At 46.0% G+C, this 24,588-nt stretch overlaps 1 protein-coding gene across 1 annotated transcript; it reads right to left on the bottom strand.

The window, feature by feature from the left end:
• Positions 1-1,956: 1,956 nt before the first annotated feature.
• LOC146190946 (cytochrome P450 2A7-like) lies at positions 1,957-21,052 on the bottom strand. Its single transcript, XM_084599875.1, has 8 exons — positions 20,838-21,052; positions 17,718-17,842; positions 16,547-16,653; positions 14,570-14,874; positions 4,865-4,980; positions 4,084-4,342; positions 3,563-3,753; positions 1,957-2,398 (listed from the first exon to the last, which is right to left on the bottom strand). The coding sequence occupies exons 1-8, from the start codon at positions 21,050-21,052 to the stop codon at positions 2,217-2,219; spliced, it is 1,500 nt and encodes a 499-aa protein (XP_084456001.1). The 3' UTR covers positions 1,957-2,216.
• Between the last annotated feature and the right edge of the window lie 3,536 nt (positions 21,053-24,588).

The following is a 24,588-nucleotide window of genomic DNA, read 5'->3' as shown; positions in this document are numbered from 1 at the left end:
ATAGATCGGACGCGAATGTCTGTTCAGAAATTTGATGAAGAAAGAAAGAAAAAAAACGACGGGAGTCAAGACCAGTAGCCGGTAGCCCGAAATCGAAAACGGAAGCGAATGAAACGCCATTAAGGGGCCGGTGCAGTAAAAAGTGACAGGTTAGCTCGATATCGCTTGGAAATAAATTACTTACGCGGGGGAAAGAACATAAATGGGAAGAAAGTGGGATTGAACACCACCCGATGGAAGTGACAGACGCATTTAATTGCGATAAAATGTCATCGCACGGCATATGCGTGGTAGAAGGGATTTAGGACAAGGTTGTCGCACACGTGGAGCTAGCGAGTAGTTCATATCTAAACTAAGTAGCGCTAAAACAAAAACCCAGCAAAGTAGTTATTGCCATTTGCTTTAAGATTGAAGGGAAAGATGTTTTCTGTCGCTTACGTGGCGGAATGGGCCAGAAATACAGGCTTTGCTTTCATTGCCAGTGCTTTGCAAAAAGGAGGGAACGCTAATGGAGTCTGCAATTTTTATACAACAAATTAAACTGTTCGCGTGGGTCATCTGCGCCTGAGAACATTCTGAAGACAAATTTGTAGTACACGTGCGCAGGAAGCAAGCCAAAAGCAACGTTCAGTCATTTTCCTGCCTTGTAGCTCTTTTTTTTTTTTGCGCATCTCTTTAGGAATCCTATGGCTACTTAATTGTGTTCGAATGCACATGGCTGTCATACATTACAATTCTTTCCCTACTTCTGCTACCACCGAAAGCGTGAAGTTATGAAGGCTACTAGGCGATTTAGCGGAAGCGGAAGCAGCAGCTTCTTAATGTGTAAAAGCGGAAATTCTTGAGCACGAGGGTAGTGGTGTCGCATTAACATTGGTAATGTGAATAATGGCGCTACTCAACAAATCAGAGGAGAAAAAGAAGTCATTCGTTTGATGGGCGTGCCGGTGGTCATTTACTTGAGTAAAATATAAAGAATAAGAAATAAAGCAGGACTGAGAAAAGGAAAAATACGGCCTTTATTGTATATCAGGCTTGACGTCCCAAATTGACATGTGCTATGAGAAACGCTGTAATTTAGTGCTCTGAATTAGTTTGGCCAAGTTGAAGCACTGACTTTGCACAGCCCACTGGTGCCTTGCATTTACTGCTACTGGGGTGGGTAGAAAAGCAAAGTGTGTTGGGAAATGCCAATAAATTAGAAATAGTCTGAATGATGGGAATTAGACATTTAGTGTAAAGAGCTATAAACAGGCAGTAATTGTCAATTTCGACAATAAATGCAATTACTGTCATCAAAAGCAAAGTTTCAGTTGCCAGAGACCTCCACGGTAAATGAGCAAGGTACACATCGCACAGCGCACGGGCGAAAAGTAAGGCGACCGTGTGCTGTGCGATGTCAGTGCACGTTAAAGAACCCCAGGTGGTCGATATTTCCAGAGTCCTCCACTACGGCGTCTCTCATAGCCTGAGTTGCTTTGGGACGTTAAACCCCACAAATCAAACTAAACCAAATCAAACCAAACCAAACATGTCTGTATATACACTGTGCTTATCGCTCAGAAAGTACTTTGAACACAGCCTATCCCTTTTCAGTGCTCTTGTACACTGTGTATCCATCTTCTTCCTCTCATTCTACCTTTGTGAAGGGAAGGTATACTATGAACAGAGGGTATGCGCGAACTGCTTCGGAGGCTTAGTTAAGTTAGGGCTACTGAGGCCTATTGACTGTGAAGATTTCTAATCTTGTTGAGAATAGACACCGAGATGACAGTTCCTCGTGGCCTACCATCAAAAGGTGTGCTATAACTCATGCAAGTAATCAGCACAGTTTAGCAGCAACGCTCTTTGGAACATGGTTTATGAATGCGGAATGTATTCGAGCGATCGGTTGCCTGCAAAGGAAAGGGCATTTGCTGCTGCCACTGTGCATATTGAACATAGCTGGCCAGCCAACCAAAACAACCCTTTAAGTGAGCATCTGCTTACCTCATGTTTATTTCCGGAGGCATATAAAGCACAAAAAGAAAATGAAGACCGGGCGTGAACCGGCAACTTGTTTTGTCGATGAATTAAAATAAAATCGGCAAGCTTCAACAGCTGTTGATTATCTGCTAAAGAACCTCACTTTTTTTGTCCGGCACACTTAAGCAACGGTTGCATCGAGGTGGCTGGCAGGTATATCGCAGTGGTGATTTCATCTACTAGGAGTAATATTAGGCCTGTCGGGACTGGAATCTAACTTTGTAACGGTTGAGCGTCGCCAGGGGAATGTCGATGGAGTCGAGGCCTTGGATCTTTGCTTCATCGGGAAGGATGTAGTACTTTTGTAGGAGACAGGTGATGTACAGGAAGATCTCCACGGAGGCCAAGATCTCGCCGGGACACTTACGTTTCCCTGCAAGTGGAAGATTCGAAACTTCATTTTTGCTTTTTTCGTCAAAAAACTAATACAGTTAGAAGCACGGCATAGAGGAGGGGGAAATGAGGAGGAAAGGCAGGGAGGTTAACCAATAAAAGCAACCGGTTTGCTACCCTGCACTGAGGGAAGGGGATGAGTGGATATAAAAGTTGTGAGAGAGGGATAGTTGAAGTTAGTACAGTCACATAACAGACACGCCACATCACATCACGTCACAGCATATCATAGCAAACTCATAGTCTTTCGCTTAGGCCTGTGCTTTTCATAAAGCGGAGCAGTGCCTGGGAGGCCTTCACCGAAGACGATCGCTGTGGCCAGGGACCTAAAATATTAATTTCAGTCAATGAGTGTCCATCTAGATGCTCCAGCGCACGGCAAAGACACTGCCTCACTGTATATCGGGCACTCACAAAGAATGTGGCCTATAAACTCGTTGCATCCACAGTTTGTATATTTAGGGCTGTTTGCCATGCCTACCGTAAAAGAATACGAGTTTGTGAATGCTACACCAACCCACAGGCGGCACAGCAAAGTTTCTTCGCGTTGGGGTAGGCCAGGTGGAAGGCGGAGCTTCAGGTCAGGGTCCAGGGATTTTAAGCGGCAGTTCGCAAACTGGTCAGAATTCCACAAGGAGAGTGTGTGTTCCCGCGCAAGTGCGTTCCAGCAGGTTGGTATCAAATGACGAAGGAGTCACTGGATACTAATACGAGACGGGCCTTCCTATTGCAGGACATTAGAAAAACGGTCTACAACCATTCTTTGACAACTCGTGCATTTCTGTTCAATTTCCGTTGACCTGTACGCACAAGAAACTTCGAACGTTACATAAAAAAAAAAAAAATGACTTAAAAGAGCCAAAATTGGCTAAAACTGGGCGGCTTCAAGATTGATATAAAATGTTGACTATAATATTGCCAAGAATTTTATCCCTTTCAGACTTCTCAACTGGGCGCTACGGCCTTTCTTAGGTTCAGGTAGCGTTACTGTACAGCTTCTCATAATTCACACATAAATAATAGTCGCGACCTCATCGAAGGCTCCGAACAGTCGTTAGCGCATATCAAATATGGTAGCCGTATGGGCTTCACATACAACATTTGAGCGTCAACTGAGTACTTCCTGAATAAGGGCTTCTCTTACCTATAGAGAAGGGAATGAGGTACTCAGGCTTTGGTTGCACCAAGGAGCCATCTTCCCCCAAGAAGCGGCTCGGGTCGAACTTGGACGGTTCCTTCCACAATGTCGGGTCGTTGTGCACCGCCCAGACATTAGGCGAAACTGTGGTTCCCTTTGGAATAAAGTGCTCGTCGAAAAACGTATCCTCGCCTGCGCTGTTTTGGGCGAGAAAAAAAAAAAAAAATAAAACACAAGACGAAACGGTATATGTTGGCAATTTATATGGCAAAGTCACACCTTTTACACTTTCGACACTTGGGGCCAGATCTTGAATTTAAGAGCAGGGAACTTGCAATTTTCACATGAAATTAATGCATGTCTCGGGGTGCAGGAGCTCTCATGCATTGGCGTTTTAACACACCTTGACCAAATAATCAAAATGACACGTATGATTGCTCCAAAATGCTCTTATGAGACTCCTTTTACAAACGGTAGAAGGTGCGACGTAAAATCGAGAGCCTCTGAAGGCCAATAAAGATGCCTACCTCCTGGGCACGCCGAGGGGCGAGACGGTCTTCCATCGGTACATCTCCCAGATGCAGGCCATTGTGTAGGGCATCTTGTGCCTGTCCTCCCAGGTGGGCTGTCGCTCTCTACCCACCACTTCGTCAATCTCTCTTCGCACGCCGGCCTGCACCGTGTCCGGCTTGTCGGCAAAATTCAGAACGTGCCACTGAAGCGTGATGGCCACGGTATTCGAGCCCGCAATGAAGAAGCTCAGAAGGTTGCCCACGAGGTTCTTGGCTGCGGGGGTGGTCAACCGAGCTACAGTTACACCCAGGCGGTCTCGCAACCCTCTTTCAGTTGCATCTAACTGTACCACACACACAAAAATAAATCAAGGGCACTATTTACACCCTTCACTGTGAAAACACTCCTCACGTTGATTCTTCTGAATTTTTATGCTTTCCTTATGACTCATGTGAAAATCGCGCAAAGCTTCGCAGTCCATATAGACTATACGAACGGTATGTACGGATAGGTAGGTATACACGTCATGCACATAATGCGGAAATTACGATGAAGCTATACAAATATCGCACAGGCGATGTGAAATTGTTCGTGCGCTGCCTCCGTAATGATTTTAAGTAACGGTTTTTAAGCAACCTAAATCTACGTAAAGGTCTTTTGCAACATTTCTCACAGCTCTTCACGCCGTAAGGTGAATGAAATACCACATTTTTTCTTGAATCCTTAGATGACAGAGACATGCATCAGGTTCTGGCCCAAAGGTAGCCCGTAAATTTGGCTAGAGCAACAACCTACTTTGAAAATGTGAACCAGGGTCATTCTTGTGCTCTTCAATTTTTCTGAGGTAGCCGTCAATGAAATCGCGGTTAAAATTCTCGTCAATGGTCGCTTTGTGTTCGTCAATCTGTTGTCTGAAATAGAAAAAACAACAGCAAAAAAAGATGCTTGCTTGTACGAAAACGATACAGAAAGGTGTCTGTACACAATCACCGTTCGTATTCAGAGGTTCCGGACAAAGCAGACTGCTAACAGCGACAGAGAAGATTTCTGTCTCGCGAACGCTGGCAGAGTCTCATGCTGGAAGCGCCGTTTGTGGAAGAAAAGCGGCGGGAATTTCGCTGTGCACTCGGTTGTGTCTCGTGATTGCCTAACGTTTTGTGGGAGTTATTCCATATCCGATAGCTACGGGCCACTTGGTGGCCTACGTGACTATGCCGCAAAGTCACATGGCGACTACACGGTCACGTGACCTTGACTTTGACAGTGGTCACGGGCCACTTGGTGGCCTGCGTGACTGCCCCACATTCACATGGCGACCACTAGGCTTAATATAGAAATTTGATCTCTAAATCTGCCTCAAGGTGAAAACCATGCATACCCGACGGCATCTCAAGCGATCTTGACATTGACCTTGACAGTAGTCACGAGCGACTTGATGGCCTACGTGAATATGCCCCAAAGTCACATGGCGACTACACGGTTACGTGACCTTGACTTTGACAGTGGTCATGGGCCACTTGGTGGCCTGTGTGACTGCTCCACATTCACATGACGACCACCAGGCTTAACACAGAAGTTTGATCTCTAAATCTCACTCAAGGTGAAAACCGTGCATATAGCCGGTGGCACAATACGGGACCTTGACCTTGACAGTGGTCACGGGCCACTTGGTAGGCTACGTGACTATGCCACAAAGCTTCGTGGCGACCGCCAGGCTTAACACACAACATTGAGCTCTAAATCTCCCTCAAGATGAAAAGCGTGCATACCTGACGGCTGGAACTACCTGGCGTAGTGAAGCTTTCGCTTAACAATTACGAACATGGTTCTGGCAGGCGGCAGCTGGCAGCTCTGGGCCCTTGATTGGTCGTAGGGTTGCGCGACGTCACGTGACCACATGACATGGTCGATTTGATAGAAGCTGCAAACTGGGGCGTCCTCAGATGAGAGGGTAAGAAGAGTCGAACTCTTAAGGATTCTTGCATTCAGAGGGATACTTGCTGCCCCTATAGGCCACACAGGCATGCTTGTACGACTTCATTAAGTGATGCTTTCTACCTATGTTGGGTGGCATTTGGCATAATGCGGTAGTTTATGATCGTATTCCAAAGAGTGTGCGAGATAACAGGTAGAAGGTAAAGCGTCTGTTCGGTTTATGTGGTTTAACGTTCAAAACCGACTCAGGCTAAGAGAGAAGCCGTATGGTGGAGGGCTCCGGCAATTTCGACCACCTTGTATCCTTGCATGGTCTTGCATGTCGCCTCCATCGAAAAATGGCCGCCGCAGCCGGTATTCGATCCCGCGTTTTTGGGTTCAGCGATAGACTGCCCAACTAATCAGCTACCGCGACGGGGCATATGTGAAAGAATTGGCGATCAAGTGGCAAAATGCAAGTACGCGAACGGAGAACAAACGGAAGGAAGCAGAGAACGGGAGCGCCGTTTGTGCTGTCTCGTTATATCCTTAAAGGAGTACCTTAAGTGTCTAACAAATTCTTAACTTTGGCTCGTTGTGCATTACCTGAGGAGATAAAACATGCGCTTCCTCTCGCCCAATGCGACGTCGATCGGCACCAATGACTTGGGGACCTGCTCGATCATCGATTTAATCGTATAGGAAGTTCTTACGCATTGCGCTTTACCTTACGTGAGGTTAATTGACTGTTTCCTAGCGTGTTTTAACTTTGCCTATTCCATTCGAATCTGCGGTGGCTGCGACTCTATGCCACTGGTTTGAAAAACGTATCTTGTATACATGTAACTCCTGCGTATATCTGGCACGGAAGCTCGCCTGCTCATCCGGCTGGCCTCATATAGTGCCCCATACCCTAATGTGTTTTAGAGGGGAAGCTTTCGGCGTGTTGCTTGAACGACTAAGGTTGATCACCGAGGGATTTCAAAAGAAATTCAGGTTACGAAAGCCCTCAGACAGTGTAAGGGAAGCACAGTATGTGTTGCCTCGATTTTCTCGATACCTTTGGCGGTGGACGAAGCTGTTGGAAATAAAAAAAATGCAAAAAGTGGTCTTTTTAATATATGCTTGCTGGCGAGTAGTTCTTATCTAGCTGCCACTCAACGTGTCATTATATCTCGAGGACAGAAGATCCAAGATTTCGGACCGAAATCAAGACAGTTTCTGGAAGCTTAAGGAAAGGAAAAGTTTTGCGATGCTAAAAAATACAAATTCTAAGAGCAGAGGAAATAATGACAAGTGAAATGACCATATTTGTCCATATCCGCGTTTCTAATTTGTTTCGAAATACTGCGGGGATCAGTGCTGCCCAAGTAGGAGTGGGTGGCATCCAGCGCAGTAGCAATGATTTTGCAAAAGAATCTTCATAGCAACAGACTACAACAGATGCTGGCAGGTAGTTTAGCTAATTATGCTTGAAACAAAAAATCAAACAAGCTTCTGCAATAGCATAATTCTAGCAAAGTACGAATGACTAAACTAATATTTGAATGGTTGGTTCCAGGCGACCTTGGTGTGCCGAGGAAATACAATTTTCGTTCAGCAAAGCAATTCTGTTTTAATAGATTTGAGGATGCAGTTCCACTCCCGTAAGCTTTCGATGCACATACAGGGGAACCTGATTAAGTCTCCTCATCATATAGGCAACGGATGAAGAAAATTGCCTGATACCACCAATCTAGTAGCAAATCAGTAAATCATTCTACCTATGCGGTGCGTTAAACATAATATAGGTCCCACATTGTGAAAGCGTACTCAAGTACTGGACGACCTACAGTGCATTATGCCTCCAATTTAACTGTTGACAGCAAATGTGTTGATCATATGCGTGAAACGCAGAGGTTACAAATATCGTAGTACAAGATGTTTACCTCAGTTGAAGTTGATTGTGACAGTCATAAACATTTCACAAATGTAGTGCACTGCGTGAATGCGTTAATTAGCTGTATGACACATATAAGATGGTACGCTACCATAGAAACTGAATTAATTTGCGTGCTGTTTAGTTTGCGCCACTTCAAAATATTACAGAGGTTATCTTTCAGTGATTTTTCATTAGAAACCACTATTATAGCAACAGAGTAATCGATATTAAAACCTTTATTGTTTATATATTTGGAAATAACAAAAGGCCAAGTACGAACTTTGTGCTAGGCCTGACAAAACCGACGGATGAGCAGATTTTACATGTGCATGCCCCGAAGACTGATTTTTTTTCTGCACGAGCTCGCTACCACAGGATGAACTTTTCAGGAAGCAAGGTATCCATTAATCTATCATGGAGTAAAGCATGTGGCACATGATTGAACGCTTTGGCACGTCAAGAACTGCGTTTCTTTGTCCGCCATCCTCCAGAACAAGAAAAAATAATTCGTGACAAAGATAAATGCGCCGTTGTTGAGACAGCCTTCCAAAAATCATACGGATACTCGATGAATGATATGGAGGGTGATTTCATGCTAAAGCAATTTGCACTAAATGGTTACTAAGGAAGTGTGTACGCACTTACAAACACCAGGTTTATTTCCCGATTTAAATATGATAACTGTATATCTTTGCCCCGGGCTAATATGCGTGTAAGTAGCTTTAACAGAGCAGCGCCTTAAAGAGAACTTGAAGCTAATATGACATAATCATGCAGTATTATTTTAGGAAGGTAGTCGGTATGCTACTAGAGCCTCATAACCTTTTCACTTCAATATTTAAAAAAAAAGAGAAAATATTATTTCATTGTACCAACTGCTAGATCAGCCATTGGTATAGAAAGAGATAGTAGACAAGAAATACGCGGTCGAGTTTATTTTGAGCATTTGGTCTTGTAAATGTTACGTGAAGCATAGTATTCAGTTCAATAGTAGTTCTTTTAAAATATATGCACACATTACCGTTGCTCTTTTGTCGATTCACGCCTGCTATATAATCTCACAAATAGCTCCAGAAGTATTCAGGAGATGCATGACAGAAACTGTAGAATTCTTTTCCTAAAACTTGCTAAACGTGAACTTCCATTTGATAACCAGCTATTGAAGAACGGTTTATGCTGACGTAACCTTCCGTTTCCGTTCCCGTTTGCACCGATTATGTCCCGACTAATACTTGGGTTATCTGGCTTTGCAGCTTGTCTACGCGAAGGGATGAACCCTTCAATACTTTGTAACAATCATTGCTTTAACTCTCTTTAATGATGGGAAATGGCACCACTGTGCACAAATTCAGAAAGCTAAAAATGCATCTGTGTACGACAGACTCATCGTCTGCCGAAGAAGAGTCACGAAAAAGTTCTGCCCGTTGGATATTGCTGTTTACATTTAAATTTACCTGAACAATCTCGTGGCTTAAGATACCATCAGCTGCAGTAACTTAGAAATATACTGTCTCAGCAGGAAGCCAGGCCACTATCCAAACTGTCAAGATCATGTGGGAGGCTCGAGCATAAATATCTATTTTTAATGTGTACGGAAAGGGCACAAAGACCTGGCGTGTAGAACCCAGGCAAGCCATTCCCGCAAACATCGTGCGTTTACGCTTCGAGCGACCACCTGGAGGAAGTAGGTGAAAAGAAATAAGTGGAGCTAAAGCCAGAAAAAAAAAAAAAAAAAAAAAACATTCCAGGTGTGAACCTCATAATGAACACGCGGCCCGTTGCTTTAATGCGGAGGATGACTGCAATGAAACGGAACACAGAGACAAAAAAATTAACTAACTGCTGTGAGACACAGGAAACAGAGTTTTTAAACTGAAGTCTAGTTCGGGATGAAAATCTAACTGTAACGAACAGCCCCGTACGGAAAGTGAATGGTGCAATCCAACGGCTGCCGGAAGCCAGTGTGCTTGTGCAGACGTCGCATTCTTGTGGAACGCTAACTGTCCGCTGCATGGAGCGTGTTTTTTATGACCTGCTCATCTTGGGCAACATCAAGAGGGTGAAATTCCGGAAGACATTGAAAGATATGGTTGGTTGGTTGGTTTGTGGGGTTTAACGTCCCAAAGCGACTAAGGCTATGAGAGACGCCGTAGTGGAGGACTCCGGAAATTTCGACCACCTGGGGTTCTTTAACGTGCACTGACATCGCACAGCACACGGACGCCACTCCGTTTCGCCTCCATCGAAACGCAGCCACCGAGGTCGGGTTCGAACCCGGAAGATATGGTTACGTAAGAGAAAAATCGTGCACGCCTGCATATTGCAGTGATTACCAAGGAAAAGTGGCAAGCAAAGCGCGAGCTTGATAGCCTCAGCAAAGAAACATAGGTGGAGAGCCCTAATATGGAAGAACGGAAAACTGCTGATGTCCGCCCTGGTGAAGAGAAAACTTTTCGCGAAGAAAGATGCTGCATTGAGGGAGAAAGCCCTGAGAAGCCAAAGAGGAAAGTGTTGCAGTGGTCGCAACGAAACTGTAGACCTGAAGCAAATAGAGAAGAAAGAAATGCGTACGCGTGTGAAAAATGTGTTTACTGAGCCTCGCGCTGTGCAGTTTGTGAAAACTTCCTCGTGCCGCTGTGACATATTGCTAGAAAGATCACTGACATGTGACTGAACCCTCGGAATCTCGCCGAGATTACTATGGCACTGGTTGTCTTTGTGCGCATTATACGCACCTTGGTGTCCGCCAATCGTGCTTCTAAGCGGATGCTTGCTCGCAATATTTTTTTTTTTTGTGAGTTGAAATATTATCTGGAATATTACACATGAAGGGAAAAGAAGCCAGAATCGGAGAAGACGCAGCACACAGTTCCACTTTAGCGGCGATGAGCTCGTGTCTTAGTTTACTTCAAAGAAGCGAGAGCTGCTGGAATCATGCCTTTGTCGACCAACCATGAATAAGCGACAAAATGCGCACCAGTTTTCGCAACCGCCCCAACGTAACCATGCGGTCGTTGGACTGTCGAAACGTCCGGTAGATGATCTGTGTTTCTTGTGCTTGCCGCTCTCTCGCATTAAATAACTTTTTGTGAGATACATGTCTGTATTTTAGGCTGCGTTCGGTACTGCTTTGCGTGTATTGCGTCGTTCTCTAGAACAATGTGTGTTCTTATTAGTGATTTGTGATTATAGTACATCATTTCTCTTCTGCATGAGAGTAATTGCTTTATGAACCTTTGACTCCGATATATTCTCTGGCGATGAAATCTGCACACAGAACTACCACACGTGTTATCACTTAATAGTTCGATTCCGACAGAGCTTGTCACCCGAAGTAGAGAGCAACTTCTCAGAGATCAGAGGAGCTGCCTATACAGGCTTGTTTGTAAATACGCACTGTTACTGTGTATGTGATATAATGCTTTTGCATCTTATGCCTGGTGCATAAAAAAAAAAATATATATTTATTGTCGCCGTCGCAATGTGAGGGTATACGCATTTAGGTGAAAACATCAGTGGTGGTTCGACGCTGCCGAACCTGAATATCGAGCGTTAGCGCCGAGTTAGTAATGCGGAAAGACTTGTGGGTTGCAAGGTTGCGTAAATTGTTTATTACTATTTCTGCACATAATTTAGTACGATTTTAATCCAAATTGGCCGTGGTAAAATTTGGGGTGGCCAGGGTCAAATTCCGAGGTTACCATCTCCTTCACCATAATGAAATTAGGCTGGACATCGAATCTGGTTCAAATCGACCGAAATCAAATTTTGGGGTTGGCCCGGGCCAGATTTGAGGGTGTCGAGGCCTAATTTGGATGTCGCCATCGTGTTCGTCATATGCGAGTTAGGCTGGACATCTATTTTGGTTCAAATCGGCCGAGGTAATATATTTTGGAGGGGCCCGGGTTAAATTTGGGGTGATGTAGACCAAATCCGGAGGTCACCATCATGTTTATCATAATTGAAATAGTCTGGACATCGATTTTGGTCCAAATTGACCAGAGTCAGATTTCGGGGGTGTCCCGGGTTAAATATGAGGGTGGCTCGACCAAATTTGGAGGTTACCACCGTGTTCGCCATGTTAGGACATCGATTTTTGTTCAAGTCGGCTGAGGTCAAATTTTGGGCGCGGCCCGGGATAAATTTGGGGGGTCACGATCGCAATCGCTATATCTTAATTAGGCTGAACATCGTTATTTTGTACACATGGAGACGCACCCGGGACTCCTGCCATGAGGATGGCGTGCGTGACTAGCGGCACGATTCCATTGTTAGAGGTCAAATCTTGACGTCATTTGACCGTCAGGAATGCCAGCAGTATAGCTATCACTCTGAAAGAAATAAAGAAAACGTTTTCGGTTGTTGCGGAACACCGCTACTGGCTGTACTTGCGAACTTAGCCTTCCGCAGGCGCCCCTCTATAGATTACAGTAATTAAATTACTGCCATGTCTGGGGGAGCTGATACACTTTCACTCATTTCCTCCATCGGCGTGTCTACATGTCCTGTGGACTGGCGCAGCTAGGAGACCCTGAGCTTCAAGCCCTGAGGGACCACACCCGTGCCCTCCGTCTGGAGCTCGTGCCTCATCTGCTTGTGACCGGATTGCTCTGATGAGACATGTCATCGCCTCTACCGCTTCCATTTATTCCGCAGACATTTCGTTGTGCCATTTTTCATTAGCTTCACGACATCTGCCATCCCAGCATAAGAGCCACACAGGCCGAAAATTAATACCGACGTTCGCCAGTGCCGCTCGTGCCTTGCTTGCCAGTCCGCCGAAGTGATCCGCCATACAAAGCTTTCATCTCAGTCTTTCCTGCCACTTGGTTGTTGCTTTGACCACGTTTATCTGGACTTTTTTGAACTGCTACTTCCCTCTAATGGCTGTCGGTACATTCTGACGATCATTCTACTGCTTCACTCGTTGGCCTGAAGCAGTGCCCATTCCGGAAATTACTGCGGAATCAATTGCCAACGCCTTCGTTTCAGCATGGGGTTCCCGCTTCGGCTGCCCCGATACTGTTACCAAAGATTGCGGCCGCCAGTTCGAATGCGTCCTCTTCACTACCCTCACCAATCTGCTCGGCGCTAAACAATGCCGCATCACAGCCTACCATCCCTGTGCCAACGGCATGGTCGAGCGGCTCGGCTCCATCGTCAGTTCAAGGCTGCCCTCACTGCTCAACTTGATCGTGAGCACTAGGCTCACCATCTTCATATGGTGCTTCTTGGCCTACGCGGCGTTCTTTGTAGTGACCTTGGCTGCTCGGCGGCCGAACTCGTCTTCGGTGCACCCCTGTGACTTCCCGGAGACTTGTTCGTTCCTTCGGTTCCCTCATTCCACCCATTGCAGTATCGTCAACACCATTTGGACTGCATTCGACACTTGTGCCCAGTCTAGCCTCGATCATCTGACCGTCAGGTCTTCGTGCACTCGGACCTTGTGTCCTCGACGCATGTTTTTATAAGGCGAGACGCTGTAAAAGCGCCTCTTATCCTCCATACAATGGCCCATAACGCGTCCTCAACAAAGTCGGCGACTATCCAGCGCCATGGTGGAGATGTAGATCGTCTGCCTAAATCGTCTCAAACCCGCATACAAGGAGACACCTCCCCAGGGCCTCCCCTCAGATGTTGCCGTCTTACCTGCCGATATGCCTGCCGCCGTGGAACTTCCATTCCTGCCCCGTCGGCGCGTACATTTCACCGTTTCGTCTGGGCGGGAGGCCCTGTAGCGCACAGCGACGCTGTATAGCGCAATCGCTAAGACTGGCTTTCCCAGTCGGCGAAAGAAGAAAATGATGTTGAACGACGCGTACACAGTGCGCACGCACGGCACGAGCTGTTCGGTTCGAGAAGCCTGTTACGCTGGTCGTTTTGTTCTGGTGCTCCGCTTTGACTCCGTAAATTCGCTACAACAGTATCAACAGGATCGCAGCGTCAGCTAAACAGCATTACAAAGCGCCTCTCAAGAAATAAAAACACTTAAACTCAGAAGGAAAGAGCGCGTGGGTGCGCTATCTTCACTCCACTGAGAAGCCTCAGTTCAGGGCAATAGTTTAGAGACCTTACGCGACTACCTCACAGTAGAGGAGACAGCACCCACACATTAAAAGACAGCCACACTCAGTTAAAAACAAGACCACTAATTACCGGTACTGATAAGTACTTCTATGTAGCACTAATACTTAACTTACTACTTATCGTTTGTAAGTAGCACTGCGAATTAGCCCCATTTCTAGTGGTACTAACACATCACAAAATGTTTCAATGACACTGCAGGTATCTGAATATTAAAAAAAATACATATATTGAGGACTACCAAATATCGACAGTTATGATCATTACTTGGAAACAATCCATAGAACAATGTCGTCACATAAATTCCTGAGAATATCTAAGCCTCCTCTAAGCTTTTATTGTTATTAAGTTGTGCAAAGCGTTTTTCTTGCCACTGAGTATGGAGGTATACACCCTAGAATAGAGCTGCGTACTTTATGACTAAACGTCCAAAAGAACTCCGAAGTCGCATGCAACCGTTAAGGCACTTCCCTTTTACACGAATACGGCCGTCGCGGTCGTAGATCAAATGAGGGACCTCGTGTCAAAGCAACAGCGCAGCATCCCCTTAAGCACGCGACGCTCTCGTAACCGCTGCTTACTTCGTATCATCGATGAATTTGATGAGCTTGGTGACAATGGTTGTCTGGCGAGTAGAAGGCAGCTTGGAGACTACTTTTAACAGTGAGGGAGGCAGGAACTCTACGAGGCCGCCCTTGCGGATGGCTGCGAACAGGTCGCTGAGCAGGCTGTCCAAGAAACGGCGGCGCGGGTGCTCGAACGGGTAGCGGCGGCCGTAGACGAGAGCAGATATGTTGTTCGAGGTGCTAGTCAGGAGGTAGTCCTGGAAGGCGATGGGAGCTCCCTTCGCCTCTGCGACTTTTTCCACTATGCTACGGCACTCGTCCTGTGACATAAGATGAATAGACAGCTTCATGAACACAATGCCAGATGTGCGCGCATAGCATACACCGTGTGCGCGTGTCAATCAATCAATCAATCAATCAATCAATCAATCAATCAATCAATCAATCAATCAATCAATCAATCAATCAATCAATCAATCAATCAATCAATCAATCAATCAATCAATCAATCAATCAATCAATCAATCAATCAATCAATCAATCAATCAATCAACCAATCAATCAAATCAATCAATCAATCAATCAATCAATATTAAGGATTAGCGAATAAAACGAGTGCTGGCTGGTGCAGCGAGTCTTCAACCGAACAATCAGTTCTCAAATATCGCTGGACGCAGGAACCATGCACATCATCGCTACTTGCTCGACTTCATTCGATCGGCCAACATTTTTATTTGTTTAACCCCCCCCCCTACACACACACACACACACACACACACACACACACACACACACACACACACACACACACACACACACACACACACACACACACACACACACACACACACACACACACGCACACGCACACACACACACACACGCACGCACACACACACACACACGCACACGCACACGCACACGCACACACGCACACACACGCACACGCACGCACACACACACACACACGCACACGCACACGCACACACACACGCACACACACGCACACGCACGCACACGCACACGCACACGCACACACACGCACACGCACGCACACACACACACACACACACGCACACGCACGCACACACACACACACACACACACACTCCTTCCTGCCATGTTTTTGTATAACGATTCTCTTCAAGCTTGAAGGCAATACACAACGTTACAAGAAAAAGTGCATGTAGACGATCGAGGATCTGAAAGGAAAGCCGCGGGCGGGAGACACTAACGCTGTCGCGTCATGTCATTGAAGGCAGAGCTTCACTGTCCTTGTAAATTTTTGTCACATGTAGTCCACCGTTTCCTTCCGTAACGTGGTAGATAGTCCCGTTAGATATATAAGACTTTGCGTCTTGGAGTGACAACCGGAGGACAGAGGAAGAAATGTATAGGCGCGAACAAGGCAACAGTAGTTTAGCTTCGTGTCCCTTCATTAAATTTTAGCACGGTTTTCGGCGCGAGTTTAGGTCTGGAAGGATCAGTGTCCTAAGCTCACCACAACTTTAGTGCTTGTAATCAAGGGAGCCACATGGCTTTCCTTTTCACTGTGCACAGCGACCCTGCCGTTCTTCTTGAGAAACGAGTGCGTTTGTGCTGTGCTAGATGCGAGAGGCTGTGGTACAAAGTAAGCCTCCTGCCCACAGCAAGTACTGTGCCGTCACTTCACTGTCAAATGCCCATTTCAGGAGACTACTGAGGTCAGTAACCGGTGGCGATTATGTGATTGGCAACGCTTCCCCACATTACGGCAAGGAAGATTGAAATAAGAGCCAACAAGAAACGATTTCAGTAAAGGTTTCAACTATTAATAACAAAAATTAAACTGTCAGCCTGACTTCAATTGAGTCAGTGTCGTACTAATATTGCTTTTTAAACGGAGGACATCAGCCCACGCTAAGAGTAGTTATCATGCGGCAATTCTCATGTTTCAGAGTACGCTTTTAGTGGAGTGACAAGATGGCCATAGTTTGCAAGCCTGTTACTTGCCTTGATGTGCTCTTCCATGGACGTCTTGCCAAAGCCTAGATTTCGCAGGACGTGAAGACAGAACCTCCGGTTGTGTTCCCAGACTTCTCCGTTCATCGTTGCCACGCCTGGTTAGTGGGTGATTATAAAATAACGCTTTGTGTTGATATTTTGGGACGCACGACCTTATTTTGCCGCCGGCTCTGACATTCGCTCTGTAGACCAGCCAAGCCCATCCGCATCGAAAAAGGCTGAAGTAATGTTTGCACATTTATTAGATCGCAACATGTCAGACAACCTTCCTTATACCCTTTCCTTTTTTTAAAAAAAAAAAGCATGGATTAAGATTTTATAGCTGAGCTTCGAGCTCTGGCGCTCACTCGACAGCTTATCATTTCTCTCTTAGGGGATGCCAAAAGAATACTACGATTAGTGTATCTGGAAGATAAAAGAGCAGAAAGCAAGGACGAGAGACAAGCGCTATAGTCGAGAATAAATATTTAAAAGAGCCTGAGGTACGAGAAACTAAATTTGATAGAATGGCATCTTGGGCTTGTTGGCTATTCATCTGCAAGTTAACAACGCGGAACGTGGGAAGAACACCGTCTTCTTTAAACGTTTCAGTTTCACACTGCTTGTCTGTTGTCATTGTTCTTACGTTCTGATGGAAAGCGAGCGAACCTAACTTGCTATTGTAGGTTTATAATTGAGCTTGTGCATGTGCTTGGTTGCAGCCGCAGTCTCAATAATCACTTTCTAAGCAACCCTTTACCCGTTCGCTCTCTTCCCCTCTATCCCACTGGTTTCATCTACAGGCTTATGTAATGTGCCATATCACCGAGTTCGTAGCCTGACATTAATATAGCTTTTAAGTTGAACTATGACACGTTAACATCCACAACAGAAATTTCATGTTCAGATGTTCCGGCTTATGACAAGTTGCGGGTACGGCTCCGAGGCTGAACTTCTGCGATATAAAAATTGAGGTGTGCTATATAGAACGTTATTTAATATCTAAGTGTTTACATTCACGCGTCAGCCACCTTGTTCCATTGTGCCCGTCAGCAGCCGTGAGTTACTATAGGAGGAGCTCCTATTTTGATATTAAAGTTCAGAAGGTCAGTCCAGACGTTTTATCAAGGAAATAAAATAAGCAACTCCAGTACGTAACGTGCAAAATATAATTTCTCACCTCCATACTGTTCTCCTCTGAAGAGCCAATTTAATGGCCGGTATAAAACTTCCTTGCTTGTGAGGAACTTCTTTATTGCCTGATAATCATTGAGTATCACCATGTCTGTTCGGCCAGTTCTGATCCTGTAGGAAGACCGGAGACTGACTAGTTTTATATAAGGTAGGACGACACACACAAAAAAAGCTCACACACAAGACAAGGTTCTCCCTTTCCTCCCCCTACTAAGAAGGGAAGAAATAGACTAGTCACTTGGTATGGCTCTTACACTCGGTATTTTTTCAATATGCAAAAAACTTTTATTTCGACGTATGAGCGCTGCATCTCCACCACAACAACTTTTCATATCGGTCATACTCAATAATGAAAAGAGAAAGCCAGTACTGCCAGTCAAGCCATCAAAGTACTAAACTCAAACGGGCCTGTGATAACGACGAAGTGTTATTGCACGCGCGCTCATAGAGCGAGTGAGGAATAAAATAAATTAGGTGAGGCTTAGCTTTAGTTAAGCCCGATAGGTTGCGAAAGCAATAATAGCATGGCTATGTTATAGTTCAGCTTGTACTGTAGCCAATTGTGGTGTGCCATGTTGACAGTACGATTAAAACAGGACACACATTGAGTTTAGTATTGTTTAGTTCTATTGTTTATACCTATGAAGACACTTCTGTGACCACTGAAGTAGTGAAGTAGTGGATAAGCTGGGGGGTGAAGAGTAGGATACATGAGCTCGCTTACCGGATTTAAGCAGTCTTTATGCCATAGGCGATCACACACCGGGCATACGCTTCCGAAGGGGTTATCCGTGAATCGCCTACGAAATTCACGCGTAGCCGAGTCAAATTCACTAACTATTCTCGCATACCCTGAATGTCGTTGCTCTTCCAAGTCCCCCGTTGACACAGTGAAACCAGCCTTCACAAGTGACGCTTCCCGTCTCTTTTTCAAACATACAGCTCATTCTTGCGACGTCTCTTCTGCACGCCGTTTCCTCTGGGTCTCTTTATATTTGTCGAGCAGCACGACCAACACGCTCGTTTTCAAGCCGTTGTTGCCGTTCATTTTCTGTTTCCTGAACGCGTCGTTGCCGCCTTGTTGCATTCCAACGTTCCTGACGACTGCGTGAACACCATCGACGGAGAGTCTTCACTGTTCAAAGTGTCCATTACATGTCGTTTTCCTCCTCTTACTCTAAACTTTGAGAGAAGAGTTGACAGCAGCGCCTCCACTCGGTAGCAGCGTGGCTCCAGCTGCAGCGCGCCGTGTCTACCGACCGCCGCCGCCACCCGACGACTCGACTTGGTAACCCATCTCTCGCAGCTGTTATGACGTCACAGTGACGTCATCATCTCATCCGCGGAGCGCTATGCTTACCGACCGTCGCCGCCACCCGACGACTCGACTTGGTAGCCCATCTCTCGCAGCTGGTATGAGTTCACAGCCATCACGTGCCTATTGACCATGGCTACGCGAAGGGCTGAAAATGGGAGTAGTATTGCTTTCACAATAAAAGAAGACAGATACTTCTTCACCGACCGTACAAGGCTGTTTTGTTGCGTCAGCAAAATTCAATGACCGTTCTGCCTGCATCCTGCTGTATGCCGTGTCAGGAGAGACAACACTGCTGGGTCTGAATGCCATTGCGGCTCTACAAATGAAGATAAAGAGTGCATCCCTGGAATGTCTTTCTATGACCCTTGATACGATCCTGCTACCATCTGAGCTACGTCTGACCTTCGAGAATATGTTCACCAAGGAACTCGGGCTTGCCCGCGGCTACAATGTCCGAGTGCAGGACTCCGTTCCTCCTGTCACATGGAAGCTCCTAGTGGTTGTCGCTTTGCGATAACACTTATGGACTATTACAGTAAGTGGCCGGAAGTTTATTTCACAAGTGCCATCACAACGGCAACAGCTCAAGAGTTTCTGCTTGGTATCTTCGCACGCAAAGGTTGCCCTCAAGAGATAGTGTCAGATCATGGACTGCAATGTTCATCCTCGGATCTGCAAACATTCCTTCACGAACGGGGAATATTCCACTGCTGCTCCTCGGTTTACTACCCCCAAGCCAATGGACTTGTAGAACGATTTAATAGACTTTTCAAAGCATATGTTCAGCTGGCTGTGTGCGAGCGACGTGACTTACGTACTGCTATCATCGACTACCTCGGTGTCTACTACTGTACGCCGCATGCCACAACAGGAATCGCTCCAGCCATCTTGCTTCATGGCTGGATGCCTCGCACAAGACTAAACGTCGTGGACCTGCCGGATTAGTGTTTCTCAACCGATCCTACAGAACGCTTAAGCTCTTACGCCCGCAAAAAGCAATCCAAGTACTAGCAGATTGTTATGCAGATTAGTGGAGTGCAACGAGGCACCGGGACTTTTAGATTGGAGACTATGTGAGAGTTCGTAATCCGACTGTACGAGGATATTCAAAAACTATGCGATGCATTAGAGGACCTCTAAACATTCGCCAACATTCTTATTTTTTCAAAGTGCGAGTGGAAATGTGATAACTACGAAGTGTTATTTCGCGCGCGCACGCAGAGCGAGTGAGGAAGAAAAAAAGAAGACAGAATGGCAGTAGAACATTCACTTGCTTCGTACTGCTTCCTTCACAATACAACATGACCTGTTAACGTAGGTTCATGTAGCGGGGCACTACACTAAGAACAGGTTTAACTTCTTTCTTGGATTTGGTTGGGCGAGGCGAGGCGTACGCCTCTATATTTAAGCAAAATTTTCAAATGGTATACTTTAATTTTTATCTTCTGCCAGCTTATAAGATAAAGTGAGACAAAGTTTGTTGGAACTCTTTGAATGAGAAGTAGCAGCAAGAAGTGCCTGGGTTATATCCAAAGTTGAGAAAACGCTAGCACCAACCAAAAATATTTATCGTAGCCCAAATAAGTTTGGTTGGTTGGCGCTAGTGTTTTCTCAACTTTTGCTTCAAGAACCCAACCAGGTGGATTTCCACCGAATATGTTTTTGTTCTTGTTTTGGTTATTGCTCTGATCAACCTTGGCTTGGTAGTATTTCACATAAATTCCTCTGGGAAACCGCCATGCGTCCCCGGAAAGCAGAAAAAAAAATATAATCTCAGTGCTCACTTGCCTGTAGACAGGTCCGTACTGCTTCGCCCACTTCATGGCCTGGTTGCAGTGGAAGTCCTTGTAGGCAAATTGTACGTGTCCTACGACCGGATAGCCTGGGGGACCCGGGGGAAGGCGAGCCCCGGGGGGTACTCTGGCATCCTGAAGCCGTCGCCGCAATACGAGGTAGAGTAGCGACGCCAACAATACGCTCCACATCAGCGTCAACCAGTCCATGCTGTTCGTCTGTATGAACCACTTGTTGACGAATGGTGCAGCTCTTAGGAAAAAGAAAAACGGAACAGTCGAAAAAAAAAACTTTTATGACAGAAGCATAAAACCAATTTGAATGTAAAAACTAATTCTGCGCATGGAAACATCACAACGCAAGATCGAAATACAGCTATTTTTCTTGGCTGGCCTAGTACCTTCCCTTTAAAACTCGGCTCCATAAATGCTAGTTTCATTAAACGACAGCTAAATCCTCAGTTCCACAAATTTCATCTGGCATGAGGCTCGTTTGAACTTTTAAATATGGAACTCTTATCTCTTATAAATGCTCCAATAAACCCCCGGCAATCAGTCCCCAGCAGTTGCGGAGCAACCGTCCGCGGCGGCGGTCAGACATGTGACGCAGAGGAGGGCGCAAAGAATGTCTGGCTCCGGAAAGGCCCTGACCCTGGTAACATTGAACGCTATAACCCTAGCTAATGAGGCTAGTTTCGCAGTGTTCTTTGAGAAACTAGCGGACATGAAATGGGATGTTATAGAGCATAGTGAAGTTAGGAGGCCGAATGAGGCATATACTGTACTGAATGCTATCGATGTTTTCCGGAGAGACGAGAACTAGGAGTAGGGTTCTTTGTCGATAAGCTAATAAAGATGAATTCTATAGTATTAATGAGAGGGTGGCAGACATCGTAACTAAGCTTAATAAGAGGCAGAAGCTGAAGGTTGTGCAGGTCTACTCGCCTACATGTAGTAGCTTCTACGAATATAGAGCTTCTACGAATATGTAGAAAAGCTTCTACGAATATGTAGAATCGGCAAAGGGGAAAGTAAAAGCGCGGTATACTGTACTGACGGGCGACTTCAATTCTAAGGTAGGTAAAAAGCAGGCCGGAGACCACTAAGCGGGAGACTTTGGCGTTGTCTAAGGAATAACAGAATAATGTTTTTAGTTGAGTTTGCGGAGCGCAACAACTTACGAATCATGAATACCTTTTTCAGCAAACGAAAGAACCAGAAGTGAACATGGAAAAGCCCTAACGGGGAGACTAATAACGAAATTGACTTCATAGTATACTGTGTTCTAACCCTGGCATTGTGCAGGATGTAGAGGTGATCGGAAATGTGTGAAACATTGACCACAGGATGCTAAGGTCCCTAATTAGTCTAGATTTGAAGAGGGAACGAAACAGATTAGTAAGGAAAAAATACATCAACGAATGCTATAGCTGTAAGGGGGAATACAGAAGAATTGAGGATCTCGCTACACAATAGATATTCAGCATTGACCAAGCACGACGACCTTAGTGTAGAAGTAACGATATATTCAGAGAAATCATTACTGAGTGCATGGTAGAAGAAGGTGGTAGAATTGTTAGGAAGTGTACCTGTAAATTATCTAAGCAGACTAAAGATTTCATTAGGAGGCGCCAAAGTATGAAAGCTTCTAATCCAACAGACATGTAGGATAGGATTGGCAAAGCCATCAAAGATAATCAATAGGTGCAATAGAGAAGGAAGTATTACGTGGAGGAAATCGACATGCTCAGAAGAATGGTGGTAGCCTCAAAGCAGCGAAGAAGAAATTAGGCATAAACGAAAATCAGGTGTATGCGCTAAGGGTCAAGGCTGGCAATGTCATCACTAAAATGGACAAGATCGTCAATGCAGCCGAACAGTTCTACAGTGACTTACACAGTAGCCAAAGTAGTCAGAACAATAATGAGATTGGTAGTGGTGAAGAGCAATGAGGCGTTCCGCCAGTGATGAAGGATGAGGTTAATGAAGCTTTAAAAGCTATGAAAAAGTGGAAACCAGCTGAGAAGGTGTTTGCCCTGCAGTGGGTATAGTCCGGCCGATGATAGTGATGATGATGGTGACAATATTGAACCTTTGCCGCGTCATCGGCTTGTCATGTTAGACTTATAAGCGACGGGACTATATTAGGGGCACATACACCGTGTTGTTGTTTTTCCTCGTAGAAATTATGTGGGACGTGCTTTCAGTTACCTCATAAAATATTTTATGTAAAACTATAGATCACTGCTTGCGAGAGGAGGAGGCGAGCGTACTGAAAGGAATTTTAGTGCGTAGCACTACTAGCCGCAATCACGCATTTCACCGATGTCTGTCCGAAGCCGCTCACTCTTTCGCTCTTCGCGAACTTGACGTGGAGAAAGAGAAGTTGGTGACGCGCGCTTCCCGCGGCTCAGCATTGAGGAAGCGGAACTGCCGTTTCTTTCTTTCTCTCTCTCTCTCGCTCTAACTCTGTCCGTCTCTCCGTGAACTCGAAAAGGAGAAAGAGAAGGTGGCGACGCCCGTATCACGCGACTTAACTATGAGGGGGCGGAGCTGCCGCACAGATGTACTCACTGAGAGAGTAGGACGTGCCACAGTTGCGGACGGGGCGGTCGTCACCGGGCAGAGTTGTACAAGCGTGTGTTATTCCACACTGAGCAGTCGTGTGTTGCTCGCGCGTTCTTCACTTCGGCATCTCTCCCCCTTGCATCAGTCATTCCTCAGTCTTCACGGACAGGAGACGGGTATGCGCGGTGCTTCCTGGACCTCGGCTCCCAGCCGCTCGCCGCGTCGTGAAGCAGCTTGAGCTTACATCCGCGTCTTAGCTGGCGCTCGCCTTCAAGCGCATTTCCCTGCTCTTAGATTACCTTTCTTCGTTCTGGAGACCTTCTTTCACTGCTCGGAATGTATTGATGCAAAACTCTGGAGCATTTGTTTTGCTCATGCCCTACAATCTCCTCAAATTTCTCTTTCTCTCTCCCTATGCTCCCATCCCAGACCTTTCGGGTGCAGCGCAGTGCATTTCAAAGACAGATGCAATACAATGTGCCTATTTTCGTTCATTTGTAATAAGAACCACCGAAGAGGGTTAAAGAAAGCTGAGGACGAGGCTGCACCTCGAGTTTGCTTCGCATCACTGTTGATGAAGCCGGGCCGTCTGGCACTGCGGCGCAGGTTCGACGTGCTGAAGTTCAACGGTTACGCAGACAGCGGGAATGTTAGGCTACTGATGCAGGTATTGCAGCTAAGCGGCACAAGACCCTAGATCACAAGCAGGGATAAGCAGCGCTACGCACCTACATCGCATTTGAGTGACTATGCAAATCGGCTATAATTATTTTTTGTGCCATTCGGCACATGGCTCCTCGAAACCAATGGCCTGAAGGTCTGTTGAATTTCAAACCTCTCAACGCGGACCTTGGCAGGAAGGCGCGTTTTCATGGCGTTTCTTGCAGATACGCTGCGCAGTTGATGTTTCCTGCCTGTCCACATAGGGATGCTCGGATTCGACGAAAGCGTGCTCCGTACGCGTTCGAATTTGCTATGGGTCTGGCTTCCGGCGAGGCACTTCTGAAGAGCTAGTGATGGAATAACGGTGGAATAAGCTTGAACTCTGTCGCGAACAAAAAGCAACGTCCGACTGGATTGATACGAGCCCATTGCTGGCTTTCTGATGGTGCCAAATGCGACTGCAGCGCGTGTCAACCTAGTTCGCGCTGTCTCTCATTCGGTCACCTATGAGGGTC

This window comes from Amblyomma maculatum, chromosome 4 (genome assembly GCF_055883805.1).
Source record: "Amblyomma maculatum isolate TAMU_Amacu chromosome 4, ASM5588380v1, whole genome shotgun sequence".
Taxonomy (NCBI): Eukaryota; Metazoa; Arthropoda; class Arachnida; order Ixodida; family Ixodidae; genus Amblyomma; species Amblyomma maculatum.
Note: the sequence above shows the minus strand (reverse complement) of the source record. Positions and strands in the feature narration are given on the sequence as shown.

What these genes read in the sequence shown, in the direction of transcription:
- LOC146190946 (XM_084599875.1), bottom strand. Translation starts at nt 21,052, where the DNA reads ATGGACTGGTTGACGCTGATGTGGAGCGTATTGTTGGCGTCGCTACTC. An exon ending in CAGTACGGACCTGTCTACAG is followed by an intron (nt 17,843 to 20,837) that starts GCAAGTGAGCAC and finishes GTCTTCCTACAG; the next exon opens with GATCAGAACTGGCCGAACAG. An exon ending in CAGAGGAGAACAGTATGGAG is followed by an intron (nt 16,654 to 17,717) that starts GTGAGAAATTAT and finishes CCCACTAACCAG; the next exon opens with GCGTGGCAACGATGAACGGA.